The sequence below is a fragment of the Beta vulgaris genome, chromosome 3 (assembly GCF_026745355.1).
Source record: "Beta vulgaris subsp. vulgaris cultivar EL10 chromosome 3, EL10.2, whole genome shotgun sequence".
In the NCBI taxonomy this organism is placed as follows: Eukaryota; Viridiplantae; Streptophyta; class Magnoliopsida; order Caryophyllales; family Amaranthaceae; genus Beta; species Beta vulgaris.
In genome coordinates, this window is record NC_079204.1 from 1,453,653 (window position 1) to 1,472,245 (window position 18,593).

General features: G+C 36.0%; 3 protein-coding genes across 4 annotated transcripts; 2 read left to right on the plus strand and 1 right to left on the minus strand.

Annotated features, from left to right (window-relative positions):
- The first annotated feature begins 30 nt into the window (after positions 1-30).
- On the plus strand, positions 31-7,153 carry LOC104887956 (uncharacterized). Of its 2 annotated transcripts, XM_048640745.1 has the most exons (8): positions 31-294; positions 1,861-2,004; positions 3,059-3,126; positions 3,266-3,316; positions 3,413-3,472; positions 3,607-3,716; positions 3,873-3,970; positions 6,731-7,153. In XM_048640745.1, exons 1-7 carry the CDS (start codon positions 171-173, stop codon positions 3,967-3,969), a joined length of 654 nt encoding a protein of 217 aa, XP_048496702.1. In that variant the 5' UTR covers positions 31-170; the 3' UTR covers position 3,970; positions 6,731-7,153. The 2 variants fall into 2 exon arrangements, with proteins under 2 accessions (XP_048496702.1, XP_010671049.1); XM_010672747.3 differs by having other exon boundaries at positions 3,607-3,970.
- Positions 7,154-8,083: 930 nt separating this feature from the next.
- Positions 8,084-11,356, plus strand: LOC104888080 (early nodulin-75). The gene is made up of 3 exons (XM_010672913.1): positions 8,084-8,305; positions 10,566-10,606; positions 10,975-11,356. Exons 1-3 carry the CDS (start codon positions 8,084-8,086, stop codon positions 11,354-11,356), a joined length of 645 nt encoding a protein of 214 aa, XP_010671215.1.
- Positions 11,357-12,460: 1,104 nt separating this feature from the next.
- LOC104887958 (hypothetical protein) lies at positions 12,461-14,382 on the minus strand. The gene has a single exon (XM_010672748.4). It carries the CDS (start codon positions 14,365-14,367, stop codon positions 12,589-12,591), a length of 1,779 nt encoding a protein of 592 aa, XP_010671050.2. The 5' UTR covers positions 14,368-14,382; the 3' UTR covers positions 12,461-12,588.
- Positions 14,383-18,593: the final 4,211 nt, after the last annotated feature.

Genomic DNA, 18,593 nt, shown 5'->3' on the forward strand with positions numbered 1-18,593 from the left:
GTTCTCTTGTTCACCAAAAAAAAAAAAAAAAAAAAAAAAAAAAAATTATCACCAAATCTTGGAGGAAACCCATAAAATCCCATCAATAAAATTTGCTAGAAAACCAATTCTACTTCACTAAGAAGGTATTAAAAGTGCATTTTTCAGAGAAAAGATCAAAACTTTGAAAGATGAGGAGAAACAATGGAGGAAATTACACAAACCCATGTCTAACAATGCACCAACCTTGGGCTTCTCTCCTTGTTTATGGCATTAAGCGAGTTGAGGGTCGATCCTGGCCTGCCCCCATTAGAGGTTTTTCTTTTTCTCTCTCTTCTTAATTTTGGAATTTGTTTCTTTTTTTAAGAATTTGTCTTAAAAAGGTTTAATTTTGACTGTTAGCTTTTAATTTTTGGTGGGTAATTATTAAATTTGCTGTAAACAAGTATGTTGTTGAAAGTACTTGTAGTTGATGAGTGTTTACTTGTATTTCTAATATTGTGATGCAAGAGAATATTTGATACAGTAATTTTGTTGAGCTGATATTTAACTGCAATTTGTGGGTGGAAAATTTACTTAGATTTGAATCATGTTATGTATTTCCACTGTTTTTTCAGTTGTAAGTTGTAATAGTGTGAGTTTTGCACTTTTTACTTGACTTTGGCCATTTTTTTTTTGGTAAACAAAGCCTTTCATTCCTTAATTAATATTGTTGAAAATATTACAATCAGAAATTTAACTGTTCAATGCAATAACTAGGGGTAGGGAAAATCCTAGTTACAATACAAGCCGCATCCATGACCCTACAAGCCTTGGCCAATCTATCCGCTTCATGGTTTAACTTCCTATTACAATGCATAATCAGAGTCCCCGGGAACTTCCTGATCCACTGCCTGCAAGAATTTAATAGATTGAGATGTAAATCAGAACGATCCTCTGTAATGAGATCGAGTGCATTCTTACAGTTGGAGACTTTGGCCATTGTTGGCTATACATACGTGCGGAAAAAATAGTCATTTGGAATCCTGTTAGATTCGTCTCAATATATAATTTCAAGATACAAACTTTCTATAAATTTTTATAGATGATTAAGGATATTGATAGGATATTAATGGTCAAAGTGTTGTATTGTCAAGTGTGAAAGTCAAACTATTGCAACTAAAGAAGAACGAAGGAAGTTCAGTTTCTTTTTAGAAGCTTGTTATTGGGTACTTGAAGGCATTGACTAATATGTTTGGAAGGCGGGGTAGAAAATTACTAGAAGCTAGGATGGTCATAGTGGTGCTATCTGCTATGTGTGATGGTAGATTAGCTGGTTGTGGTGGTATATGTTTGTGGCGGAGTTTGGGATGATTGTATGGTGGATTCTTTGTGGTACCACTTTACAAAAGATCGGTACCTCCCTAGTAAGGACCTTTTATTGCCTAAGGGTTTTGTTGGGGGGCGGGAGCTGGGAGGGTGGCTGGTGGGACACGATGTCATGAATTCTTGATAGTAACAAGCTATTCTTGTTACATTCCTTAGTTCCAAAAGGGTTCAAACCTTGCAAATTTCTTGTTTACCCATGAGTTATATATCTCATATGCTTTTGATTTAAAGCTTTATAATGGTCCTTGACGATTGAAAAACATAGTTCTCGGTTCTTGTTGAAGGGGAAAACTTAGCTCACTGATGGTTGGAAATAGAGAAGTAAATACGTTGTTGAAGAAATCTCAGTTGTCTCGTTTTCATCTACTTTTAGTTGTCAAAAATTAAAATATGTGATATTTCTTGTTGATAAGAGAAGCTACTGTCAGGTAATAATAATATGCTTAATATGCATCCTTTAGTTTTTTGTGATGCATGCTTCTGTATGTATAATTTTTGATATGTTCTGTGAAGGTCGACTGTGGATACATGCTGCTAGTAAAATCCCTGAAGCTGAAACTATAAGAGCTATGGAGGACTTCTACAGAGAAATTTATGCAGTAAATGGGATAAAGGACCTCAAGTTTCCAGAAAATTATCCAACTTCACGGTTGTTAGGTTGTCACTCTTAATCAAATTTTCTTTTACAGAATAATGCATGTTTGATCTGTTCTAGTTGATTGACATTCATCATTGTGTGCATTTGAACGGGTGGACATTCTTGTGGCCTAAGATTTGGTTTCTAAAAGATGGGTTTCTTCTCGAATAATTGGTTTGGAGAACATGAAGTCTAGTTTACTTTTATAAGCTCTGGAATTTATGCTATTGAGTGATAGATATAACTGAAATGGTAACTTATCTCCACTATGGACAATCCTTTTTCACCAACTTATGATTGTTACATGGAACGCAGAACGTTCCGGAATGTGGTACGGAAACGGGAACGCGGAACGCAGCCTCTAGAGTAAACCAGATGGACTCCTAGACCACGCACCACGTACCACGTATCACGCTCCACGTTCCGGGACGCGTCCCCTGGAACTTGGCCACGTACCACGTTCCTGGTATCAATGTTATGACATTCTGCTGATAGTTGTATGCTGTGGAATTGCTGAGAGGCGGTTTGTTATTCCCTTTAATCTAAAACACTGGCTGTCTGCTATACCTCAAGTATAAAATGTGGCGTGACAATGAACACCTGTTATGTTTACAGTATTGTTTGACATTCATATGTCCAGTTCAAACTACAACCACAATACATAACCAAACAGTATAACTCAAATCTAATATATACTTCGAAGCAGAGAAGCCCTTTGTTATAGTGCTATATGTCAATGTTGGGAATGCTCTAGGGGTACTTGCTTATGTTTCAAAATGTTTGTGTGTGACTATACTGTAATCTTTGGTGTTTCTAAAAATGAGATGAGAATAATTTTCACTACTCCTGAGGCAGTATATCTTGTTTGAAGCTTCAGAAGCTAACTCCATGCAACTAAGTATGATCTCTAAAAAAGTTTCCGCATAGAGTTTTTAAACTTTTTTGCCTTAGTATCTAAATCTTCTTTCGGGGACATGTACACATGTTATCTTGATGCTAACTATTAAGTATGCCTTCTCTTGAACATGCTTTCTCCCTTGTCTTGGCTCCTTAATGAAGTGCCTTTAAAATCAGGTTGTGTGGAGGTGGTTGGATGTATTAAATGTGAAGAGCTGCAATCCTGGGAGGAATTACCAGAAGGGGTAGAGAATATACTGTCTTTTTTTGTTTTTTGGTTCTTTACCAATTTAGCTTCAATTAAACTTCAAGACAGTGATTCATAGTAAAGAAGTTATACATGCAATATGTGGAGAAACGTTAAATCTTTCCTTTGTTTCACAGGTTAGGCTTGAGGGCCAAACAGAGTATTGCTGGTTGTGTGAGCAGCCACAGGTATACAATCCTTTGATCAATCTTTTCTTTTCTGTACCCGGAGGAAGGATTAATGCTTGGATGATTATGATGCTAAAACATGTACTTGAATCACAGAAACTAATTATCCCTTTCGAAATGCGGGGGCAGCAAGGTGTTTATAATTTGGAAAGGAAGGTATGCTTGAACAATAAATTCTGGTTTCTTTTCTCTATCTCCAGGGATACAGACTATACAGTGTTTCTTTTAAGTTCATTACTTGGTTCCTACTGCCGCTAAAAAAGCCGTGAATTTCTTGGTTATGGAAATAGATATACGATGGAGCTGCAAGAGGTCTGCGTCCAGTTGAACCACCATACCCTGTCAAGTTTCCACTTATTGATCCTCGAGATCCATTCTCACTGAAACCAGGATCACTCACGTGTGTCTCTAGTAACTCCAAGGCTTCTGTATTGAAAATTTCTTCTAGTCTTGGCAATGTCATAGCTAGTGCACGAGTGGCTGCTACACAGTTCTCAAGGGAAAATAAGGGTGATTATTGTGTAGATTCTGAAGCAGAAACTCCTGTTTCTTCTAGGACAAGGAATAAATCGAAGGGTACAGCGGAGACTGAAGAAATGGTGCCTCATATTACATATAGCACTAATGATCAGTACTGTCAGCCTGATCAATAAGGTATACATGTTTTTATAAGAGTTCATTTATCCTGAATAGCAAGTCTCTATTTAAAATTTCCTTACGATAAATTATTCTAAAACCAACTCACTTTTTAGCCTAGAGGGGTCATTTTTTATGTAAAATGGGTCACTATATAACTTAAAGGGGTCACTTTTTACCTTTAGAGGGTCACTTCTACTATAAATGATCCCTTTAGGGTAAAAAGTTACCCTTGTCTTAGTGTATATTCTAAGACGTTAGTTGGTCTTATATGAGAGTTTGTATATCCTGGAGTTGGAGGGGAATGATCTCCATGGTTGCGCTAATCAACAAAACTATTATTGTAAGACGGTCTTATTGATAGGTGTGTTGCGCACCTAACAATGATAAAATTCCTAACTAACCTCCTAACTATGTAGCACAACAAGTCAAGTTTGAATCCACAGAGACAAACGGTATCAAACACTAGAAATCTCGACTCAAATTAACTAAATAAGTGATAAACAACAGTGAAAGAGATGTTGAACTAATAATAACGTTAAACTATGACAACTAGTAAAAACACACGAGGTAAAATCAATCAATAAAAGAACCTAGAATTAAGTATCCCCACCAGCACGAATAATACATGAATAATTCCTATGCCAATAAACATAATCAATGATCCAAAAGGAGTAATGCACCCTAAAAATACCAAAGATCTCTCCCGAGTACATATGGCTACTCTAGACAAGCAATCATACCTATTCCCATGGAATCATGGAAGAAAGAGACATTAATCATGTCATCACAACAAATTCCTAGTAATCATATCTACTTATTCCCATAAAGATATTCAACTCATTGAATCAACAAATCCATCTAGATTCAATTCCTACTGAAAACAAGACATAATGAATCAATTCAAAATCACCTATCCTTGGTATGATAATGAAAATAAGTACAATTCAATCAAGGGCAATTAATCACATTGAAGTGGGGTTATGGGGGGAGGGGAAGAATTCATGCATTACTCATTGTTAGGGTTCAACTTAACCCTAGATTATAGAACTACTCACTCATAATTGAAATAACAAAGAAATTGGGAAAATTAGAAAGACATAACAATAAAGGAAGAGAGTAAATTAGAAAAACTTTGTCTTTACTTCAATGAGTCAATCCAAAGTAGCCAACTTGTAGAAATCAAGGTTCAAGAATGGAGTTTACTCTCCAAAAGCTCTCTAAAAAGTAATACTCTATTCTCTAATAATCCAAAAACTACCCAAAAGTATGTTTTATAAAACCTAAAATCGTTTATAAAAACTAGAAAAGGAAATAATAAAACCGTGGACATATTCCCGAAAAGCAAGTTGCACGGGCAAGCGGAAAACCGCACAGGCGCGCGCCATGTTGCACGGGGAAGTGAAATCCTGCTTGGGCATGCACGCGAGAAGGTTTTCTCCTTTTCGTTCACATATGTGCAGGGGAAGCGGCCATCCGCTTGGGCGTGTGCCTTGGTGCATAGGCAAGCGGAATCCTTCTTGGGCATGCACGTGAGACAACATGATTTCTCGTTTCTTCCACAGATTTGCACTGCAAGCGGCTATGTGCTTGGGCATGCGCCTTTTCGCTCGGTCAAGTAGGAAAGCGTGGTCCCGTAAAGAGAATATTCTTTAATATCATCATTCTTTCAACCCCAAAGTACTCAAATTCATCTTCTCACATTCGAGAACCGCCAACTAGACCATCTACGAACCATCTTAGCTTCTCTTAGTCACAACCGACTACAAGAACCTGAAAATCACAAAGAAAAACCAAAAGTATCTCGAAATAACATAATGGTTCAAAAGAATGCTCAAATTATGCAATTAGACCTAAGATGTACTAAAAACTACACGAAAATGAGACTTAAGACCTACTTATATGCAACTAAAAGCCGACTTATCATTTATATGGGTTAGTGGGTGGCTTGTTTCTCCCTTCCTGTATAATGAGTTTCACGGTTTCACCCATGATGTGAATACTGTGGAGAATACTTTTCTAATGACCTTGTTGGTGTAGTACATTGTATGATGCAGATGCCCTAAGTGGTGGCACTGATGTAGTTGATATGTTTGGCTCTGTAAATTTATGTTGCAGTTGATCACTTGGATGTTGTAGCAATATTTAGTACTGTTAGGTTTAAAGACTTTGATGAAGTAAACATGAACCAAATCACAAAACAATAGAGATAAAGAGGCAAGAGACCGACACAAGAATTTGAGAGGTGGAAATTTTGCTCAAATTTTAGGACTCTAAAAGCCACCTATTAAAGAGATCGAAAATTGTTTAACCAGTATACAAGAGATTTTGTAAAGCTCTGCAATGATTAAAGTCCCTCATGAATGTGCTTGGAGGCTTCAAAGAGGTATTCTCAATGATAAGAATATTCTGAATGAAACCCTCTAAAACATCTAGAAAATGGTATTTATACCAAGAGGCAAAATGAAGAAAACTTGAGTTAGATACAGCACTGAAACCCACTTAATTGGGCGGGTATCTTAACCATTGCTGTGATATCCGTTCATCTTGTGTCCTTCAGTGCACTGGTTAGCCTGAAATCACAATGCTCCAGGCTTCAGCTACCTTGCACATAGTCATGAATGTTTTTGCTTCAAAACTTGCTTGTTGCTTACATTCACAATCTCATTTCACAGTCATGACTTCTTTTATTGGAGTGTCAGATTGTATCTTACCCATGTTTGTTTGGACCGTCTGGATTGTGGAATATGATGAATGACAAAATGTATTCCACTGCAGGTCTCATTTTTAGCTGCACAAGAGTCTAACAGTGAGCTACATATGATCACAGTGAACAACAATGAGAAGGTCATTGGCATATTGGAATTGAACAAAGTGCACTTCTTTGCGTTTCTTTTTCCTTTCAAAGCAACTTAAAGGACACTCAGGTTCCGTATTCCTTGATATTTTGGTGAACCAGTCATATGGAAGATTTAGTTGTGAAGCATGTACAAATATTTTAAATAGTTGCCATGGCTCTAGATTATTTTCTGTTGCAGATAATAATGATTATGTTTATTTTGTACTTCAGATAATAATGATCTGGATGTAAAATAAAATTCGTGGTTACAATTTTATCAAGCTTTTGATCATTAATCCTTGTTAATGATGAGATCATTCAAATTCAATATTCACTCAGGTCTGCTTATGATTTTGTAGCTATTGTCTATTCTCAAGTTGTATAAAATGCTCCATTGGATTTCCAGAGCTTAATTTACAAGGATGTGATTTGGGTTTACTGAAATCTGAAGATAGCGCTTGGGAGGAGTGACGATACCTACATTCCCTGGTATGCATCCTTCGCCCATACAATTTTTCGAATGACTCAACTCCTACACCTCTGCCTCTGTACTTTCTATTTTCTTCTTCCCTTTATGTAAAAGATACTAAACTTTAGATGAGATATAAGGTGTCACTTGAAGAACTTTGTTTTTTGAACAATGTGTAGGGTTAGGATTGGGGCATTTACATACTATAGTAGAGCTAAGAATGAGATCCTTGGTACGTTCGGTATCATTGTTAGTTTTTGGTTTTTAGATATTAAATGTCATATGATATTTGGTTTACGAATAGTAAAATTGTACTAAAAATGATCATTTTTATTTGGAACACTGATAACAGAAAAGTGCAAACTTCTTTTTCTGGTTTCCATAATTCTGTTTTTAGTTTGGAGAATAATTGGAAAAAGAAAACGGTAACAAAGAAGTGCTTCCCTTTTGGTATGCTTAATGCTATTGTTTCTTGTAGTTCCTGTTGCTTAAAAGATTTAGCACATTTCGCTAACCTAGATCTAATGAGAATAAATTGTAAGTTACCATGAAAGGCATGTGTAACTCTTCAAGAAATTGCAATTCACTTATTGTTCCTCATATCCATTGTTTAAAATTGTGAAAGCTTTTATTACTCCAACTAACCCTTCATCAAAAAAAGACTTACACTATACCTTTCTTGTTAATGCTTCTGTTTAACTTCCTGCTACACGAAATCGTCACCTTCGAGTACTTATTACTAGCCAAAAGCTCTATAAAAGGAACCCATTTTACTTCTGGTTTGGACCATCACACACAAATTTCTCCTTAGAAACAAAGAAAAATGTCTGGAAAACACTTGCTGCTTTTGCTCCTCATTGCTGTTCTCATCACCACCGGTTGTCTTGCTCATCATGATGACTACAAACATGACAAGAAGCCGCCCAAGAAGAAATCCCCTAAGGGCGATTATCATAAACCACCTGCTAAACATGATAAAAAGCCACCCATGAAGAAGTATCCACCAGAAGAGAAGCCCCCAACGGCACCTTACAAACCACCTTCGGTGTTTTAAAATCAGCTATATGATGCCTCTGTCTTTTATCTAATTCCCAAAAATAAGACTTGTCATGGGGCTCTATTTGTGTTTGACTGTTAGTTGATCTTTCACCTATACTGGGGAGTTTGTTTCATAATACTAGAATGTCGTATTGTTGGTTGTTGAACTTGTCTTGTGTACTACACTATTGTGTGTCTGTTATGTTTGAAGTGAAATTTACACATCTATTGTGCTCATAAGCTCATTGCATTATACACTCCTTTGAGCTCTTTTTAAAATGCTTACTTTGTTGTCTATTTCTTATAATTCTGAGGGGAAAATTACTGTGAAAGATTTGGTTTGTCTTTTTTTTTTTTGCCAAGTATGTGTGTGTTTTAAGAACTTGTGAGGCTAGAAGCCAGTTTATCACCTTTGAAAGTAAATAGAGTTGAGAAAGTGAACATTATTGGTAGTAATGTGCGAAATTAGCAAGGGAGTGAGGCCATATGGGGTCACTGTGAGAGGTTTCAATCTTAGTGAATAGTGAATACGCTAAATATGTAAAACTTAAATAGATATCTAAATGTGGAATAGGAGAGTGGTAGGCCTTGTACGAAGTGAAATTACTAAACTACCCCCACAAACTGGTGCTCTGGTTTGGTTCTTGCAACCTGATAATGAACAAAGATCGTAAATTAATGTAAAACTTTTTTTTTAAGTTGTTAAGATGAAGAATCTGACCGAACTGACACCTCGCACAGGTATAAGCCGTCAGGTTTGCACGTCAGACTCTTTGGAGGGAGGGAGGAAGGTAACGGAAACCTCACCCCAAAGAGTCCCTAGTTTGATCCCATGACCTTTAAAATCACGAGGCCAAATCTCTACCACTAGGTCAATGCTTGGTAAATTAATGTAAAACTTAGACTATACGAATTATTTAGTATTTGGATTAGCTGCTATCATATGAATGCTCAGAAAAATCTCCTGTACAGGATATCAAAGATGTTAAAAGATATAATTTTGTGCACTTATTTTCTTGTCAGCTTGTTAGCATTGAAGATTGAACAATGCAGACAGTAGATGTTAACATCTATGACCATGATTGATGAATAGTGGATTTGCATATTGAATATTTGGACCATCAGAAACCACATAATCAGGCTCATCTGAATTCAGAATTTAGTCACTATAGTGGCAGAAAGTTTACTATAAGTTCGTCAAAGGAAGTTTACTAGATATCTTTGTTACAGCCGAAATATGCGACTTCATCAGAATTTGGGAAAAAGAAGTTTCACCTAAAATTGAATGATTTTCAACAATTTTAGCTTATTACAAAGTTCTCTAAGAAGTAAAATGAACTATAAAGAGGGTGGCAAATTGGCAATCATCCATAGATTTATGCATTTTATCTTCAAATTCACTGAGCACAAAAATGTGTCTAACTAGCCATCTTATGTTGTGGATTTTCCTTGGGTTATTGGTGCTTTTTACCAATCCCACTTTTGCTCAGAACCCACCAAACCATGGCCTCAAACCACCTATTCTTTCCGACGGCTATCTACCCCGGATAATGTTTAGACGACCAACTATTCACAGATTTCCACCTCTAAAGAATCGGTGGCTCTTAGCACACAAACCACTACCATCAGAATTGTCTCCGAGCCATAAGCCACCTGTGAGAGTTGATTATTTTGTGGAAATAGCTGATGCAACAACGCCTCGTTTGCCTCCAATAATTACAAGAATTCCTCCTTCCGCCCCAACACCAACTCTGCGTTTGCCTCCTATAAGGGGGAGACCACCTATTGTCCCGTCACCACCAACACATTGAGCAAGCCGCTGTGGACTATTCCATCATACGACATTCCTACACTAAATCACAACCAGATGAGTAAAATTAAAGTTTGAGAGTCAGTCATTTTACGAACAGAAGCCCTTATTTTCATATTTGTTATTCATTCAATCAATCGCTCAAGTAATATATAGAAATAAACTCAGCTAGCTGCTCAGTTCCCCTGAGATGCAGCTATAAGCTCTTGTTAAGAATATAGCGTTTCACCTACTTAAAGAAGTGTCATATACCCCAATTCCCCTCATTACTATATGAATGCTTATAATTCAGCTTGTAATAACTTTCGCAGTATTTTCAATTCAGTAATGGTATATTTGTTCATCAAGAAGAGTATGTTTCCTATAATGGTGAATTCAGAGGAACATGTACACAATACTTTTCCTGTATCTCTTTTATTCTAAAAGTTCTTTGAAACATTTTCTTGAATTATGTCAGGTACCAAGAAATCCTTCAGCAACCTATTTTTCAAGAACAAGGTCAGATCAGTTAACTTTTCAAATGTAAAGAGAAAGAATGTGGGTACTTTTTCTTTAACATATATTGTTTATATAAGTGCAGTTGATTACCCCAAAAGGCCAAAATTGCTGCAAGGAATTGAACTAAATTTTGACATATATAACTAATCAATTCATACTAAATTATTGTTCTTTTCATGTTTTATCTGTGAAGCTTGTCATAGCTTTTGCTCCAACTAACCTCCAACTAATTGTCATCTCAAATGTTCCTTCTAACCTAGCTTTTATCTGAAGCAGTATAAATAGCACCTACTATCTGAACCATCACTATAAGTCCCTCCCTGAGTGTTGCATATCATCATGTCTAGTACTAAACGTTTGCTCGTTAGGTTCCTTATAGTAGTAGTGATCTTCACCGCTCATTGCCTTGCTAATCATCAACATGATCATCGCAAAACTTCTCCACGGCACAAGTCAATTGAAAACCGGAAACCATTACCTCAACACAAATCATTAGTACCATCCAAGGGAGAAAAGGTATCAACTGGGAAAAAACCTCCAGTGCCTCCACAAAACCGGGAAAAGCCACCACATGAGGATCACAAATCTCATGTCTCAGGTGGAAAAGCTCCTAAAAGGGGTGCTAACAAACCACCTGTTGAACATAGCCCACAATTGCCTCCGGGTAGAAATGAGCTTCCTCTGAAGAAGCTACCCCCTTCTGAAAAGAAGCCCCCATTGCCACCCCACAAACCACCCTCGACATACTGAATCTTCTCCACACACTTTCTTTTGTTGCTGCATTGCATGAATAAGACATGTCCTGGGCTTTATATGTCAGGCTTTCTCTTTTTATGATACTCCATATGGTTATTGAGCTCGTCTTAATTTTTTCTTTTAATTGAACTTCTGTATTCTTGTGAGAAAGTGATCCATTCTCTTAAATCTTAATTACTGTTTCTTAGCACATCTGCTTGTTTACTGTCTTCCTTTGATTCTGAGGTTAAAGTTAAAAAAACATAAAAGAATTGCTAGAATTATTATGTTCAGTTGTTTTCTACATGGTGCACTAGAACATCTTACTCAAGAGTCGAGACTCAAGAGTACATAGTGCATCAACTAACATATATTCTATTTCGGAACAGTTCACTTGGAGCAAATTTAGTAAATATAGGAATAAAAATAGGAGCAACAGATTTGGTTGAAGTGCAAAATTGATCAGCATTAAACCAATGTTTCAGTTTATGGTATTGGCAAAAGAAATCAGCATTAAACCAATGTTTCAGTTTATGGTATTGGCAAAAGAGGCAGCCGAACACTCTCATAAGCTATGGAAAAAAAGCTTTGTGAAAACTTGTTCTCTACTCACGCCTTACCTGTTGTTCTGTGATGAACAGTTCTCTGAGTCTGCATAACAAGTTGTATGCAGACATCCAATCTATTCCATGGTTGTCACTTAAAGGAAGCGAAATATCCCTGTAATTAACTTCAGAATGAACAAACACCTAAAGCTTCGGAACCTTAGTTTTAGTTATCCTTAGCAGCAGAAACTTTAAAAGCTTCAGTAAATAAGAGATTCTTACAGACTTACAGTACGAACAAAAAGAATTTCTTTCGAAAATTAACAATCGACTGGATACAGTTTCTTCTGGACAATATAATTTGAACTGCATCAGTAAACCCATATAATCTGACAATTTATGAAAGATATGTGAAAGATGTACATACTATGTAGCAAGTTTTGGATGATTTGTCTCCTTGTAGCTTATACAAGCTATCCAATATGTGCATTATGCCTGATAGTTTGTAACTTGATCAAATTTTATTTAGTCATTTAGAACAGATCAAATTAATAGAATAAACTGGGTAGAGCATAATAGTTTTTTGACAGGTAATAGAACATTACACACTCCCAGCAACAGTACTACATCCCCAAAATTTAATCATCTCCATTCAATAGAAAGTTATCTTGAGTAAACCAACTACTAAACTAACAAGTCTAATCAATCATAAAGAACAAGTTGATCATACTCTGGCTTAGCAACAGCAGCAAGCATAACATCCTCCGGGTTCAAAATCCCACCTTCCTCCAAGAACAAAGTCACCAGATTCTTCGAAAACCCACTAACAAGCGCGACCCCTGGTTGAGTACTCGGAACTGGAGTAGCTTTCGAGTGCCTGAGATTCCAAAACACAATCTCAGGCACCTTTTCGTACCCACTCTCCTTAAACTTTCTTTGTATCACCATATAATCTGTCTCCCACGGGTTATTCCTGCCTGAAGCCATATCGAACTCCATATCACTAAATATAAACAGCCTTTTTATCATCTGTTCTTCTGGGATTTTCGCTTTCACTGCCACCGCCAAAATCTGATCAAACGCCTTCTGCAAATTTGTGCACCAACCCCAATCCATATTCTTAATAAAGTTAGTCTTCTGTTTTAGTGTTCCTCCTCTAATCGTGTGAAAATTAGGATTTTCACTAAAAGTGATTACTTTCCCCTTCCATGGTTCCTCACTTAACTCTGAAATTAACAATCCAAGAGCTACACAAACTTCCATTGGAGTCCCAGACATAGACCCAGAAACATCACAAATTGCCATACAATTATTCAACTTCCCTTTTTTTGCTAAATCATCCACCATTCTCTTCCATTGAAGTTCGGCAACTTCACCACCCTTTTCATCATTATTCAATGACGCGATTATCTCATGAGGAAGCAATGCTCCTGCTGCAATCGTCGCCTTACCACTCTTTACCTTTTCTAAGTAGTCCACAAATCTCTCTTCATCATGCTTATAAAACAAACTTGTGTACAATTTCATAGCAACAGAAGGAACCCTATTGTAAGGCAAAGCATCCCACTTCTTAGCACAAATATACACCTCCGGTAACTCGAGTGCTTTTCTTAGGGGGACTAAAACCTCCTTCCTCAATCGATCACGCACCTTGAACACGTAATGTGCTTCCTCCATGTTCTTGTATTCGTCATAATCCTCCTTAGGAAACACGCGCCTTGCAATGCTTTCGCAGAGCAATGTCACCTCATCATAGGTAGAATCAATAGTAGGGCACCACTTAGCAGCAAACCCTAAGTTATACAAATCATTCTTTTGGAGACACTCCATATCTTTCTTTAACAAATCAGCAAAAATATCAGAAATCGAATCATACAAAAGTCGAAAATTCACATCTTCATTATACCTTTCTATAATCTTCTTAGTCCTCTCATTCTTTCTATGATACCTTAAAACCCTAGCCTTCTCTTTTTCCTCCTCACTCTTCTTTTCTTCACCATCATCTTCTTTTCCTATAACCCTCTTTTTACACTTATTGATCCTCCTCCCATGCATGCTCCCATGCATGCTCCTATGCATGCGCCCATGCATGAATCCATAATGATGAATCATATCATAAACCTCCTCCTTAGGCTTTCGAGTATCGCTACCTTCGAGAAGACGAAAGAGAATCTCAGGCATGTCCTTCAAATAGCCGAAACCGGATACAACACCCATGTTAAGTGATAATGTTCTAGGGTGGTTTTCATGTAGCCATAAAGCAGCAGTGTAAAACCCTTGTTTATCTGACTTGCCAGTACCTCGAACAGCCCTAAGGTTGCATATCAACTTAAGGGTTAAAAGAGGATCATGTGTCCAAGAAAGTTGGACGAGACGGATGAGTTCGGATGCGGGTGTGTAGGGAACCACATGGAAGAAGAAGTCTAAGGAAGGATTGCCGGAAGCTAAGAAGGTTGCTGATCGATTTTCGGTGTAGCCCATGTATGGGTAAGATGGGTATGAAAATGGAGGAGAAGATGAAGAAGAGAGCTTGTTATTGTTGTCATTGTGGTGTGTAATGGTGGTGGGAATGGGTGTGATAATGGGGATTTGAGGAGGGCCTAAAAGAGAGGTTCTTGTAGTTGTTTGTGCCATTGTTTTATGTTTTAGGGTTTAGTGATGTTGTTGGGAATTGAGATGTGAAAGTGAGATCCAAGATTTTATTTATAGTGTGAAAATATTTATAGTTGAGATTTTACTTGGGGATCAAGTATATATAGGTCAAATGGGAAATTAAATGAGATTGGAGAATAAAGATGTTGGAAACAGAAAGCAAGCCCATTGACAGCTAAAATACTTCCGTTTTTTTTTATTGTTACATTTTTTTTTAAAATGGTTGTTTCTTTATAATTGTTATATTATTTAAATTTTTCTTATTTGGGGTATATGGTCATCGAAAAGTAATACTATTATACCTGTTTTTTTTTTTTGAGGGGAATTATACCTGTTTTTTTTCTCTTTTCACAGTAAAAAGTACTCTACTATTATTCCATAAAAAAAAATACTCTTTTTTCACCTTTTTCCATTATTTTATATTAAATGGATCAAAAAGTACCTTTTAAATAGCTTGAAAGTGACATCGTCTAAATTATTGTGTTATAAATAATGTAACAATTATATTAAAAAGAGGAAGGGAGTATAAGGTACATACAATATTTGATGTCAAACTGATTATTGATTACTAATACACCCATTATAAGAATTATTCATTGTCAAGCAAACTTTTGTATAACATGCGTACCTTGTATCATGAAAACGGAGGGAGTATGAACTAGTATCAAAATTGAAATATTAAAGTGAATTCCTTAAGATTGATCTCGATTAGTTATGTGTAAAATCTTGTTAGATTTACAGTAATATATACTTTTAAAATTATGTATTGATGTTTGAAATGGGAACTAAAAAGTATACAAAAAGCAGATAAAAAACATTTGAAAGAGAGTAGAAAATACAAGTCTAGTCCTCTATTTGATGTTTTTTTCCCTTCAAATTGTGTTTATTATTTTATTCCCTCAAAAATAAAATAATAGTATCATTTCATTTGACAAATATTTAATTTTTTTAGACATTATAATTAGGCTCAAAAAACCATTTTCAATTACAAATATTAATTATATCTTTGTAAATGGAATTGAAATATTTAGAACCTATTAAGCAAATTTCATTTTGGAAAGAGATCATGTCTAATTAGGAAAACAAATCGTCCTAATTCAGGAATTTTTTTTGATAGAATCCCTCACTCGTTTTAAATCTTAACTAGTTATTAGGCCCGGGCTATGCCCCGGGTAAGAAAAAATTTCATTTATTAATATTGTACTTTGATATAATAACACTAAATACAACTTGGTCTAGTGGTTAAAACTTTAGTACATGAACTTGAGGTCACGGGATCAAACCTATACTATGCAATTTTTAATTTTTTTTTTATTGTACATGGATTACATGAACTAACTAAAACTCCTTAGGGAGAGCGCCACGTGGCACCGTTCCTGGTTTACGCACGCCTTTTAATATATTAGTATAGATATAGATGCATGCCTAATTAGGTTTACAAAATGTAGTGTTAAGGACCTCAATTTTGTTTAATTTGTTGACCTCTCATCTTATCACTTATGTGACTAACTTTTTTTTCTTTTTTGCCAAAATTAATTTTAGAACTAGCTTAGTAAGTTTCAAAGCTGAAAAAGTCTGTTAATTGACTAACGATGCAATCTTGATCATCGTGGAACTGAAACCGCTAATTATGGAACAGGTTTGCAAAATTGGCGTTAATCTTCACATGGGTCAGTTTAAATGTTTTTTCTTTGTAAAGGTAAAAATTCATTAAATCTCAAAATAAACTTAACGCATGTCTACACCAGAAAAATTACAATTTAGGTCTGTTCTCTTCGGCATAAAACAGTTGAACTAAACTAAATTGAACTGAATTGAACTAGACTGAACTGAAATGAATAGTGACATGTGAGAGTAAAAGTATTGTCTAAAGCTGAGCTAAACTGAATTGAACTGAACTGAAAATAAGTTGGGCAGAACATGCCCTTAATTTGTACATAAGTATAGTAACTAGTGGCGAATCCGCGAATCCAAGAATCAATATAAGCGTGTTCAATATACATATGTTAAGTTTTGTTTTGGAAATTAGTCAAATTTCATTAGAAAAATCTCAATAATCTCGAAATTTATAGGGAAAAATTTTCATTTTTTTGTCTTTAAGTGGGGTCAAAGGACCGCAGTTGCTTCAATGTGCCTCCGCCACTGATAGTAACCTATAAAAATTGATATTGGCTCAAATGGTGAGCTTTCCCATCTTCCCTAACAAAATCAGATAGGGTTCAATAACTTCAATTTCTTTCCCAAGTATTTGCGTGAGACTTAAGGGGGGATGGGGGGAGAGGGTGTAGCTTGTAATGAACCTTTAGGTGGGGACCTTGTGCAAGGACAATCCTGAAGATTTCTTATTATATGAAAAAAAAATATAGCAACTTATAATTTATATACAAGGCAAAAAAAATGATCTAACAAGAACGAAACTAAGATTTATCGATAGCAGAAACTAATTTCGGCTTTATAGCTCCATCTTGAATCTTAACATGCTCTTAAATGACTTTAATTGTAACTTGAACCAATGTTCAGTTGCTGGTATTGGCAAAAGAGGCAGCAGAACACTCTCAAAAGTTATGAAAAAAATCTGTTGAAACTTGTTCTCTACTGAACGTAAAAGAGGAATTGATGTGGAAACCATCAAGTGCATTTACCACAATCCGTGTAATACCCCTCATAATTGTTTTAAAGGGATTTAGTAGGCTACTCATTTCAATAAGATGCATCTTTCTTTTAGGGAGTTTAATTCCTTAATTACTCTACAATTAAGCGTGTTTGGCTACGAGTAGTTCAGGAATGGGTGACCTCCTAGGAAGATTCTCAGGATGCGCATGGATCGGGGTGTTACAATGCGCTGTTATGGTTGTCACTTAAAGGAAGCAAAATATCCCTGTAACTTAACTTCAGAATGAACAAACACAGAAACCTTTGGCACCTGAATTTCAGTTATCCTTAGCAGCAGAAACTTTAAAAGATTCTGTAAATAAGAGATTCAGTGATTCACAGTATGACCAAAAAAAAAATTTCCTTCACGAATACAAGGATCAACTAGATTGAATTTTCTGTCTAATACAATTTATCTGCATCAGTAAACCCATATAATCTGACAATGTATAAAAGATATGAGAAAGATATGCATACTGCATAATATAAACCATGCTATTCAGCAAATTTGGGATGATTTCTCTCCTCATAAAAGCTATCTAATATACGTATTAAGCCTGATTAACTTGATTAAATTTTATTTAGTAATTTAGAGAATCATAAACAAGAAGTTGATCATAATCTGGCTTAGCAACAGCAGTAAGCATAACAGTCTCCGGGTTCAAACTCCTGCCTTCCTCCAAGAACAAAGACACAAATATTGTAAGAAAAAAAAGCATTCGAAGCTGTGAAAAACAGGATCAAGATGGGGAAGGTGATAAGACCTCAAAAAACTATCAAAGAATCAGTAATCTCCAAGCTAAGAACCATCACTACCAGCCAAAGAGCGTGTATAATCGCAAAATGGCCACACATTGAGTCGCCATAGTTTGTGTTTCTTCCTCTAACAAATCCAAGGCACAAATGTAGTTCAATCTGTGACAGATTTATTAGATAAAACTGAAGCACAAAAACTACTGATCGAGATAGTCAATTACCACATAATTACTTGAAACATACTCAAAAATCAATAACTCAAACACACCTTGAACTGCTGAAGCCTCACTCTGAAATTTTCTCTCTTGGGGCCTCAAAGTGATGCTTAAAACTCGAGTTTCTAGAACACTTAGAGTACTGAATGTTTCAGCTGCGAAAGGATCAGTGACTGATTAGCAAAACACATCACACAGTTATTATTGTTAGAACAAGTACAAAAAAAAGTATCCTGGCCAAAAATCTTTTCATACAACTTCCAGGACTTAAGAACACTCTGTAGCATGACATCGAAAAAAAAGGTCTTCCTTACTCAGTACAGTCAGAGGTGGACTGTATGAGGCTCCCGAAGCAACTGAAGCACGTACTCGTTGCTAGTACAGGTAACCTGAACACATATAACTGAAATAGAGCACAATATGCAAATCACT